The sequence below is a fragment of the Babylonia areolata genome, chromosome 10 (genome assembly GCF_041734735.1).
Source record: "Babylonia areolata isolate BAREFJ2019XMU chromosome 10, ASM4173473v1, whole genome shotgun sequence".
NCBI classification, from domain to species: Eukaryota; Metazoa; Mollusca; class Gastropoda; order Neogastropoda; family Buccinidae; genus Babylonia; species Babylonia areolata.
Window position 1 is genome coordinate 21,869,587 of NC_134885.1, and position 12,490 is coordinate 21,882,076.

The 12,490-nt window shown below is 37.2% G+C and overlaps 1 protein-coding gene across 2 annotated transcripts in view; it reads right to left on the reverse strand.

Moving 5' to 3' along the window:
- The window catches only part of LOC143286885 (transcription elongation factor SPT5-like), a 32,026-nt gene that overhangs the window by 9,106 nt on the left and 10,430 nt on the right, over positions 1–12,490 (reverse strand). For both annotated transcript variants that reach the window (XM_076594796.1, XM_076594795.1), the window contains exons 6-19: positions 12,316–12,447; positions 11,789–11,888; positions 10,600–10,734; positions 9,499–9,615; positions 8,801–8,902; positions 8,003–8,064; positions 7,149–7,254; positions 6,206–6,281; positions 5,222–5,379; positions 3,809–3,964; positions 2,894–2,991; positions 2,370–2,439; positions 1,410–1,535; positions 488–613 (exon numbers count right to left, since the gene is read on the reverse strand). In XM_076594796.1, coding sequence (XP_076450911.1) covers positions 488–613; positions 1,410–1,535; positions 2,370–2,439; positions 2,894–2,991; positions 3,809–3,964; positions 5,222–5,379; positions 6,206–6,281; positions 7,149–7,254; positions 8,003–8,064; positions 8,801–8,902; positions 9,499–9,615; positions 10,600–10,734; positions 11,789–11,888; positions 12,316–12,447 — 1,564 coding nt within the window. The remainder of the gene's footprint in view (positions 1–487; positions 614–1,409; positions 1,536–2,369; positions 2,440–2,893; positions 2,992–3,808; positions 3,965–5,221; positions 5,380–6,205; positions 6,282–7,148; positions 7,255–8,002; positions 8,065–8,800; positions 8,903–9,498; positions 9,616–10,599; positions 10,735–11,788; positions 11,889–12,315; positions 12,448–12,490) is intronic.

Sequence of the window (12,490 nt, forward strand, 5' to 3'; positions counted from 1 at the left end):
TGTAAAGTTCTTGGAGTTTGGTTTCTGATAAAATAAAAAAAAAGTGCAAAATAAGTATCAACAACAATAACATTAACAATAATAAAAAGGGAAAACATAAAAAGCACTCCAATGTGCTGGCTGCAATATATTAAGCTCAATCCAAAAATTAATGACAGATCTGAACATTAGAATCAATGACACCTGATCATATGATCACATTACAGGACCTCTTTACTGCACCAAACATAGAACTGGGAATTAAAAAGCAACATTCATGATGACTGCAAAGCAGAATTTTTCTTTCTTTTCTTTCTACAAACCAACTGTGTGGTTACCAGTTACAGGATACCATGATTCAAGCACTCAGAAAACCTTATCTATGTCAAATGGAGAAACCAAGCTGCTATTAGTTGCAGCTGAAGAATGTAATAAAACATGGAAATGAGAACAAATTTTTGTAACCTTAGAAATTATTTTTTTAATCAGCAACTCTTTAAACACATACCCGAGAACTGCCAGCTGACACAAGATGTCTTGTGCGGCAGACAAAGTATCCTCCGTTTTCTGTCATCATACGAGACATCAGGAAAGCAAAGCTGCGATAAAGGTGCATGATCTGTCCTTGGCGACCCTGAAATAAAAGTTTCCTCATGTAAATTCCACTGTGAAAGACCACAATGCATCTATAAGTATAACTAGAAATGCAGGTCATCAGAGTCAGAAATATTCTGAAAATAACAAGGAAATTCCCAATCATGAATTAATCTTTTTTCATGAACATTGCAGATATTCAGTAATACATAAGGTAGTACCTTGAAATAGCCTGTGTTTAATAAGACAACTGTTATCATTCTATAATAATTGGCTTAAATGTTAAATGCGATATTGTGGAATTTGTTGTTGCGTATGTTTTAAGGGGAAATGTTGGAAAGGCCTGAACAAATGTCAACATTTAAGAAGATAATCACACAAAAACAGACATATACACACACACACAAATTGGAGTCTTAACACCAATTCCTTTTGTTCACACATGCAAGTCACAACAAATAAGCAAGAAAAATGCTCATACAAACTTTCATTATGTTTCAGCCTTATTGATTCCACTTTCTGTCATTTGAAAATCCATTTTACACAACTATATAAAATGATTTGATAATCTTGTTTCCACAATGATATAAAATGAGAATACAAATTAAGAGATGGTATGATTAACAAAAAGCAAAATAAAAAAAATAGAATAGGAAAACTTGTCAAAATCAGTCTTTCCTGATATCATCAATCAAACTTGATTTTAAGGATGATTAATAAAAACTGTGTGTTAAATCTACTTATCATAAATAAACATGCCTGTAAATAAATCTTTTACTCATTTTTTTCCCCCTGTATCTCAAAGCAAAGACTCCTTCGTTGTCAACTCAACTCACAGAGTGTGGTCCATCGATGACCTTCACAACGTCCTTGACCTGGATGTTGTTATTCTCAGAGTCTAGAGCCACAGCATGTCTTGTGTCACGCTTTCTGGTCACGCTCTGTGGCTTCACAGATATCACCTGGAAAACGAAACAATAAATATCTTTTTTTTAAAAGCCTACACAGAATGCAATAAAAACTAAAAAACAAAAGTATAAAATCAAGGAAGAATTTTTTTTAAATGACAAGCAACTATTGCATGCACACACACACACAAGCACCTGCTCGATTATACTACATAGTTAACCAAACTTAAATGCCATAAATTTCAGTCTATTAGGCATTCCTGTGTATAAGGTGTACTGCCTAAATCTAAACTAAGGTATTATACATGAAATCGTTACAAGAAGTTATTACAACTGGTCACGGACTGACATGTCTACTTTTTGTTGCTGTGTTCTTGCTGGGGACATTACAGTTTTGATTTTTCCATGGCATCTTTGAGTGAGATTAGAATAAATCATGAGATAACTGTATGATCACCTCACTGACCACTGTCAACAGTGACTGATGCCACTGCATCAAAGTAAAACACATAAGAATGTCAATTTTGTTAACCCCTTGACTGCTGCTGACAAGCATTCTAGTCAATGGAGGGCTGTCTCCTCACTGAGAAAAGAACAGGTCAGGGCGTCAGTCACCATTCTTTGTCTGGACTTCCTCCTCGCGAGAGAGCATCACTTTTGTTTAGCAAAATCAATTACACCACTGAAAGGTAAATAGAAAGTAGTGACCGCACTTCAACCTCATGCCACACTGACCTCATTTCACCACGGTTTAGCAGTCAAGGGGTTAATGAAATTCAGGCAATGAGTACAATTCTTGATGCCAACATGAGATACATGTACAGATCTCTGGGAAAGGATAAATGTATGTAAAATCTATCAACTCCTGTCTACAAAATGGTAACGTACCCGGTTGTGCATGTTGAGGACCTGAAAGTTCTCCTTCTCCAGACGCACAATAACTCCCATCGTTTGAGGGCTGGAAAACCATCATCACTGTCGTCATCATACACATCATCCACCATCACACATCCATCACTATCAACAGACATCAATATGAAAAGTAAGTGTCATCAGAAAAAGTCTTGTCAATGCATGCTCCGGGCACCAGACCAGATCACTAAAAATGGCTTTATTCAAACTAGATTTGTCTTTATATTCCGATATTTTCTCAAAATTTCAACAAGGCATTCTTTCTCAAAGCATAAACAAACAAATGACAAAAAAAAATAAAACATACCAACAGACAAGAACACACACACTCACTCTCTCACTCTATTTTTATGCGCAAAAAAGTCTGATGCCTACACCAACCTTAAAAACATTACAGATTTACATTCAATCAATCCTGCAGCTTTAAAAAAAATATATTTTCTGATCATTTCTTTTCACCACAGAACAATAGGACACTGCCACCCCGTCCAGACACTCACTCCAACTGCACAAGGTCCCCAAACTGGAACTGCCCCAGAGAGTCCACCCCTGTGGCCATGTCAGAGCACAGCTGGATGTCCTTTGGCAGCACTTTGAGCTGTAACAACACAACAGTACATCGCATCACACAGACATCCACACACCACATACATGTACATACCTTCATCACTTCATGTTTACTACAACATAAGGTAAGCCAAGTTTATTCCATGTACCCAGCAGCAGCATTGTGAACATTACACACATGCGTCTATTACACCTATCACAGCAACATAAAAAAAGAGTGACGTCAAAAACTAAACAAACAAATCAAGCCCACTCTAGCAAACAAGCAAATGCACATCGGTCAATTCGCCCTAGCAACAGACAAAATTCTCTTCCCTTGCCACAGACGTTTAACTGAAAAAAATATATACATGTTCAAAGAAAATATTATATACATGTTCCCATGTTAACTTTTATCTGCAAACAGACTTTATGTGTAACAGCGCTTTTACCCCCAAACATTCAGGTAGCCAAACTCCATTTTCTACTACCTTCCATCAATGTATTCTTCTTTTTTTTTTTCGCTTTGCAAATATTTTCATTCATTACTTTACAATGTACATAAATACAGCTCTAAGCGATACAGACACAATTCATCATATCAATACATTAGACATGAATAAAAACAAAGCAACAACAACAACAACAAAAAACACATGGCATACATCAGGTATATGCTGCAGGGAATTTTCATGTCACTGCCAAACATACATGCTTCATCTTTGATAATGTTATGTATCTTAAAAGAAACAATGAATTTTAGAATGAAAGAATGCAGCCATGATTTAACATTATCATGATGGCAATTACCACAGTCGTTATCAACATTGCTGACCTTTTCCTTTTTCCTTTGATGAATGTATTCTTACCTCGTGCATTGTGAGGTCGGAAAACAGCACAACCATGTTCTCTTCCACTCTGACAATCAGTCCAGTGTCGCCCTCGTAACGACCTCTGATGACCTTAACATGGTCACCCATCTTGAAGAACTTGCGCAACTCAGTGGCAGTGAACTCCAGCGGGTCCTGAAAACAGAACATCAAGGACAATGCTGAATTTACATAAAACATAAAAAAAATGTTGTCAGAGGTTTGCACTCCAGGCTACAAACTATATATAAGCCTGATGACGATGATGGTAGTTTCTTTCTATACAAAGATCAAAGGAAGATGCTGGTCAATGGCAGCATGATTTTGGATGATTGTAGAAACCACTGCTTGATGTGCATGTTCTTCAGCAGGAACAGCAGGTATGGACTGGATCTAAAGGGGGCTACACTGCAGCTTCCCTTCTTCTTCTTCTTCACCCTTCCTGCATATCTACCCTCCTGGACTCTTAACAGCTGGTCACAGCACTTCTGCTGGTTGCTCTCCAGCTGTTCTTGTCAGAGGCCAGCTAATCCCAGTCATCGTGATCAATGTTGGCCAGTGCCAGCTGATGCTTCAGCTTGTCTCTGAACCACTGGCAAGCTTTAAACAGTGTGTATTTCTATCTACCTGGTGTGGCTTTTTTGTGTTGTTTTCTTTTTAATAAAGATTAGAGGTTTCACTGTCTGAGACTAAGACACTAATGGTTAGTTGTAGTTGTGTCTGCACATCCATCTGTCTTGCTTCTTTGTTTTCTATATTGGTCCCTCACGGTCTTTACTCTCTAACTTGTTCTTTCTACTTCTTTGCTCCTATATAATGATTCATATTTCTCACTTGTCACAAGTGCATCAAGTGGATACATTTGTGTATCCAAATGATCATGCAAATTTTTTTTTAAAAGATCTAAGTGTTTATGAGCATTCCTGTTCCCCCATCATGCACATAATATATAATATCAAAAAAAAAAGAAAGCAAGAAATTTTAATTCTTTGACCCCACTCAGGCATGGAGGACAAAATGACATTATCAATTTCACAACAGTAATAAAACCATCAATATAGGAGATGTGCGATTTAAAAAAACAAAACAAAAAAACCAGCACCCACATCATTGTGTAACCTTTCCTATTTTGATAGTTTCCCCGCCTTCAAACATACCACCCTTCTTTCTTTGAACAAATCACAAAAATCAAAAGCCGGTCCTGGATGCAAATACTTCCCGAAGATTGTTTCCCCCTTGCAAAGGATTTTTTCATTATTCAAATCAAATTCTGACATTGCATTTAACATGAAAATGTGTTCCCATACAAGAAGAACGCCAACATTACAGCACACACAAACACACACACACAGACACACACACACAGAGACTCATGCTTCCCCTTGTGTGCACACTGAGCGCATGACTCCTCACCTTGAGGTCTTCGTGTTTGGGCAGCAGGGTGATCTTGTTGCCATCCACCTTGATCACCTTACCCTGCAGGTTGGTCAACTCCCCCTCCGTTACCTCCACCATGTCTCCTGTGGCCAGGTTGTGGGTCACCTCCCCTGTCGACGATTTTTCAGGTGCCACTGGTGCAACGTTAAGGTGCAAATGTCGGGAGCGGTTTCTTGTGGCACACAGCTGAACCTACTTCTAAAGATTCCTAAAAATTCCTTGTTCCATACAGCTGAACTAATTTCAGAAGGTTCCAAAGTATTCCCTGTGCCATACAGCTGAACATACTTCTGAAGATTCCAAAGTATTCCTTGTGTCATACAAGGGTCAAGTACAGCGAGTTTCATTCAGTTACTTTGCGTTTTGTATTTTTTGCAATTTTTTTCCTAACCCTAACAAATGGGTCGTCTGAAGGGAAAAGCAAGGGAGAAAACTATTCGTCCGGAGTCAGTTAAGCCTCACAGTTGAACCTACTTCTTAGGATTCCAAATTATCATTTCATACAGTTCAGCCTAATTCTTAAGAATCAAAAAAATGTCTTTGTGTAATAAACAATATCTCAACCAGAGTTCATATTCTCACCTGAACGATACTATTTGGGTTAAAGTTTAAAGGCCCCATGGCCTTTTATGGCCATTGGGTCAGTGAATTCATGTACACTGTATCTAGGGCTCAGCATAGGAAGGGAGTGAAAAAAGAAAAAAAAAAAAAAGAAATGAGAGCTTTCCAAGTGACATGCATACCAGGTATGGATCAAAGGGGGCATGCAGCAGGGAATACTTAGTGTAGATCCATTTTCAACATCATCATTGCAACTGAGGATAAATCTACTGCTATACTCTTCTCCAACAAAGTCAATTATGACACGTCAAGAATGGTAGAAGTATATCTGTGAGAGCTGGACAGCAGGTAATCTCAAAAGAACTGCATCAGATCAAAACAGGCAAATCTCAAGGATACATTCAATGTCCATCCCTTCAGTCTGCTCTTCAAATTTCTCCAGCTCTGCCAGTGTTGGTTTCACTCCCTCTGACACCTGAAGAGACAGAAAACAACACACTTTCAAGACATGCAACTAACAATAATAAGAAACCAAACACACACATAAACGCAATGATAGCACAAATCAAAAAAATAGACAATATTAATAACTGAAGTCTGAGACATATTTTCAGATGTCAGATGATGTAAAACTGAGTACCTCTAATCACAAATCTTCAACAACGAAAGTAATTTTATGTGCCACTTGCTATAATTCAGGCGCTTATTTTTCTTCTTAATTTCTGACCAGGTTACCCCAAATCAAGAGCGCCTTTTTATGGTCACTTAAATCTTGACATCCACCTTTTCATCTTATACGCTTGACTAAAATCAATGTCAGTGTCTATGTGGACATGTACAAAACACTGATCATCCTGTTTGTAAACATTTGAGACACTCAAGCATGTTCACGATTTCATGTCCTGTCAAAGGCACTACATAATTTCAAGACATTTAACAATCCTTTAATGATAGACCTGTCCAGAAACATAATGAAACAAACTTTTAGTGACATGCTTTGAAGAAACAATAATTCAAGAAAAAACACAATATAAAACAGCAAGAAAATACTAAATAAAGTCAAACAATAATAACAATTATTCATTCATGTAGCCTTTTCAAACCTCTGAAAGTGCTTTACAATAACATGTCAGTCAGACAAGAAAGCACACACAAATACACACACACACAGACACACACACACACACACACACACACAATCACCTGTAGAAGAAATGTATCACATTTCAAGAAACACATCATGCTGCTTATAGCCCAGCTGACCACAAGTGGACATTTCTGGGTAGAAACCCAAACGAAAGACAAAACCAGGTCAAAATCACACTGAAAGAGCAATACTTACGATAGCAGACATGGCGAAGCTCTTGAACAGGAAGCCTTTCCTGTTATATCGATTACTTTCAAAGATGAGAAAATCACCATCTGTGCTGACTTCTCCTCCAATAGATCTGCACAAAAACAGGTTTCAATTTTGGTCACTGAACTTCATCTCAAAATCAATCTAGGCTCTGTGTGTGTGTGTGTGTGTGTGTGTGTGTGTGTGTGTGTCTGTCTGTTTGTCTGTCTGTGAGTCTGTGTGTCTGTCTGTGTTGGTCTGTGAGTCTGTGTGTGTGTGTGTGTGTGTGTGTGTGTGTGTGTGTGTGTGTGTGTGTGTGTGTGTGTGTGTGTGCATGTGTGTGTGTGTGTGTGTGTGTGTGTGTGTGTGTGTGTGTGTGTGTGTGTGTGTGTGTCTGTCTGTCTGTCTGCCTGTGTTTGTGTGTGTCTGTGTCTGTGTGTGCGTCTGTGTATGGGAAATGGCTATTTTGACATGAAAAATAATCTTGGAAAGTTGAATTACAGATCAGAAAGCAGTGAAAATAATGATCTTATCTATTCTGGCGAAGCTGATTCTTTTCAAAAGATTTTTATGCTTTACAACCTCTGTCTGATATCAAACTTTAAAGTGCTATATTCACAACAAACCCACAACATACACTCAAAAGATGAATTTTTACCTAAAAGACTGGCCTTAACATGAATTGATCAGCTGTCAAATGTACTGTTCAAACGTATTCCACATTACCTAAGATACAGGAATCATGACTGCAGCATGCAACACTAGGCAATTTGACCAACATCAACTTCTAGCGTGACAATATAGATTAACTGTACAAACCTCTGTTGCTACTTTTCCCATAACTAAATGTTTTGTCTCACCTGACAGCATCTACGTCCAGAAGCTTCTGGGCTGGTCTTCTTTTCCTCTTTTTAGCTTGCTCCTGAAATTAATCATTTTCATGTACAATGTGGAACCTGCATTTAAAAACACCTCAACAGATATGCAAGACTCCCTCAAAGAGTCCAATTATCCAAAATCCTGAGAAAAAAAAATGTTTGCCCATATTCCTGATTCAGACAATGCTTCAAGCAAAATATCAAAAACAGTGACGGGAGGGGAATTACCAGTACTTTTTGTTGTTGTTAAGAATGAAAATAATATAAATTACAAAAAAAAACCAAAAAAAAAAACCCAATACAATTACTTCACACACAAAGAAAGCAAACTGTAGATATCAACCCAAATCATATTTTTTGCTTATCATCAGAAACAAGTGTTACTCAAACGTCTAGTTCTGTGCTAGAAAGTAAATGATTCCACTTAATTAAGACAGCCCACATTAAATGGAAATACCAGGAAATTTTACAATTATACCTAACTAAACACAATTTCAACATTTCCCTTTCTCATCACATTTTAACAGCTTGGATGAACAATAACATCTCCAAATGTTAGAGCATCACTTCACACAAAATCTTCTTCTTCTTTTTTTAAATCATTATTTGCTATCAATTTTAATCAGATGTGGTATAGTGTATTTTAATCAGATGTGGTATAGTGTATTTTAATCAGTCTGCAAACTATGATGCCTTCTTCTAAATGAAACAGCTCCCAGCTTTTTTTCCCCAACATGTCATGCTCTACAGATGCATAATTATTCTCTTTCCAGAACTGACCTGGCTGGAAGCTGTTCGCATGATGCCTCTGGGTTGGCTGTAATCAATGCGGGGAATCATCTTCAAGTGGACGATGTTCTGTGAAGGCTCCACGTAATCAACCTGTTGATCAGAAAATCAATCACATTGTTTTGAGTTGAAACAATACGCTGATGGTTTCCTTTTAAATCAAACCAACATACTTCAGGGAAAACATTACACTAATACTATTTAGTGCTTTTTATCATAACATCAGACTCCTGCAATATATAAGAGTATATTTTAAATCAATGATGGTCTAAATTTTTCATTTGCATTATTTCTTTTTTCTGCATTCCATGTGCATTACTCTTTTTTTCTTTTTTTTTTTCAAAACTATTCCTGGTTTAATTTTCATTCAATTATCCTGTCATGATTTTTTATCTTCGGACATAAAATTGTCAAGCAGTCAAGATAAGACAGCTTTTTTCAGTTGTCTGAAATCTTCAGATATAATATTGTCAAGCGGACAAGATGAGACTAGTTGCTGTCTGAAACAGTTAAATCATCCCGATTATTGTGTTTACTTATTAACTGTCCATCATGCTTTCTGACATGAAGGGTAACAAATTACTGTGAATAAAACAATATAAAATTGTACCTCTGCAAACTTTTAGTCTCACTCAAGGTTACAGTGTGACAAACCTCATGCCTGCAACAACCCATCCACCCACACTGACCTGAGCCAAGTCGTCTTTGAAAACTCCACGTTTCAGACGCACCCAGGTTTTCGACCTGAGATTAGCAGTCTCCTTGACAACTTTTAAAACGTCTGTCATCTCGCGGATAGGCACCATCTGCAAATCAGTGACAGTATAAAACTCTGTTAAGAATCAGTTTGCTCTGCACATTTGAATCAATCAAACACCAAAATAAAATGTGAAAATGAAATGAAAAGGCAAAACATACAGTCAACAAGATATTACTAATCAAACATGTTAAGAAAAAGGGAATATAATTTCATACATCTGCAAGATGAAAAAAAGAAAGAAATCAAATCAACTAATTTTGCTGACACCTAAATCAATTCTAAGGGGCCATTTCAGGGCTAAAAAAACAAACAAACAAAAAAAAGTAAAAAGTTAAGACCAGTCCAAGAGCACTAAACAATGCTAAAACTGCATTAGAAATCATATTTAAAAAAATATTTTTTTTAAACTACTTACAAAAAAACCAATAAGATTTACAAAAGATTTACAATGAAAAATGTTAAAACTTCAGATACACGTTGGTTAAAAAAATGTTTCCCAAAGAAGCACATGTGAACAAAACTGCACCTGTGATAAAAAAACTCAGGCTTCCCACAGATGGGACCAAATAGAATTATATACTTTTATCCAGTCTTTTCCAGACCAGACTGAACATCTTCTATACTAAACACAAAGCCAAAATGAATATTAAAAAATTTGTCTGATACACCACTGACATTACAGATCGGCAGATATCCCGGTATCCATGTTCACTTTTTCATAACTTCTTGTTTTTCCTTTGTTTTTTGTTGTTGTTTTTATTCTTCCTTTGTTTTGTTTTTTTGTTTTGGGGTGGTTTTTTTTGTTCTTTTAAATGTGTTAATCTTTTTATTGAAGGGTACTGGTCAAAGGTTTTTACTGAAATCCCAAGACTTTTCCAGACCCTAAATGGCGAAACATATTTTTTCAAGACTTTTCCAACCCCAGAAAAAAAAAAAGGTTCTCTCATTTTCCCCGAGTTTTTCATACTTCTATGACTGCAGGAAGGAACCCTGGACGACGATGTAGACAGAAAAGCCTTCATCAGCTCACCTGCTGTTGGTAGTAGCCAATGCGGAGGTTGCCGATGCCCTCAATGGCCTGCTTGACATGGGTCTGTTTGTAGGCCTCTATGTAAATGTAGCCCTTCAGGCCCTCCTTGGCCACCACAGACTTGATCTGAAGGGGCTGCAAAGTAAAAGTCAAACACCATGTTTGAAACGTGTCCTCTTAGCCATCACTTTTCTTTCTTGGTTTTTGTACAGGTGGGGTTTTTTTTATGGTGTTTATGTTGTGTGTGTGTGTGTGTGTGTGGCTGTGGGTGGGGTGTGACCTGTGGTGTGTTTGTATATATGTGTGTGTATATGTGTAAGTATGTATGTGTGTTTGTTATAGTGTGTGTGATAGTGCGTGCGCAAGCGTACATATATGCCCATGTTTTTTTTTTGTTTTTGTGTGAGTGTGTGCGTGTGTGTGTATGAGTGTATGTTTGTTGTGTATGCCAGAGAGAGAGAGAGTCATGTCATGTTGCTGTTAGCCCTACCAACCACAAAAGGGCCATTTCAGGGCTCACAGAGAGAGAGAAATCGAGAAAGACAGACAGAAAAAGACAGAGAGAGAAAGACAGAGAGAGTTCAAACATGATAATGTGCATGCATGTGTGAGCATACATGTGCATGTAAGTGCATGCATTCCTCATTGCTTGACTTTTCATGCTAAATTTTCTTTCTATTTATGAAATTTTAGTGCGTAGGTTGACAAATGTAACAAAAATGTTTAAACTGATATTCTTTCAATGATCTTTTTTCAAACATTAGAAAAGCAAGCTGGATTCAGCTATGGCACAGTCAGCTTGTGACAAACAGGAAGGTACACATTCTTATACATAAATGTCATTACTGAACAGTTCAGAGATTAAACTTTCAATTATAATACTATTATCAATAGTGCTTATCATCACAGAAAACAACTGAATTATCAGCATGAAAGCATACACATGCCATAACAATATAATGCTCAGAACAAATCCTGGTAATTGTTGTTTATCCCCAAACTTCCAATGTTAAATATCTGCAAAACTTTACATAATCTCAATTTCTTGAATACAATTTCTAAAATACAATGTTCGTTGTTTCTCTTCTACAATATTAAAACATCTGAACACTGAAGACTTTGAAAATGTCTCTGCGTCGGAACACAGCCTGCTTAAGAAAAAAAAAAAATCAAAGAAGAAAACTCATACCTCTTCAGTGTGCTGGTATGCGATGACCTTTCGCATGAGGTGAGCCACCACAGTCTTCTCTTCTCCCATGCGACACTTCACAACCCACAGGTTTGGGTCTCTGCACACAGAAAGCAGCACACCATGTTCGAAAAAATAAAGATAAGCAAATTCTTTTCATTTTGTGCTAATCAGTTAGCAAGCAATCAAAACGTGACCACAGTCTCCTAATAATGTGGTCAGTAGCCTTTTTTTCAAAATCATATCTTCTTTATTATTCATCAAACAATTCAGTGTCAGTGAATGCCAAATTGTTGTACAATCTTCTCCACAACCTTCGATCCTGAAAGCATTCTAAGGAATAAGTCAAAGTGAGTCATGAAAACATGGCTGAACAGCCAAAATAGTAATGAACTGAAGTACAATTGTCAAAAATTTTACAAATGTACCATTGTTCAGCAATTTTTTCCCCCCTCAATTCAATTAAACTAGCCAGCATGAAAAAGGACTCATAACCTTCCTCTTTCTACCTCATTCACACCACTTACTTGACACCAGGCAGTCGACCTTGTTGTGTAATTTCATCGGACATTTCCTCTCCTTCACCAAATCGGTCTGCACTGGAGGAGTCCCCAAAACGCTGCTTGTAGTACGCCTCAATTTCAACCTCATCTTGGTTTCTGCAAAACACAACATCTTCACATCAGAATGGGCAGAATTTCT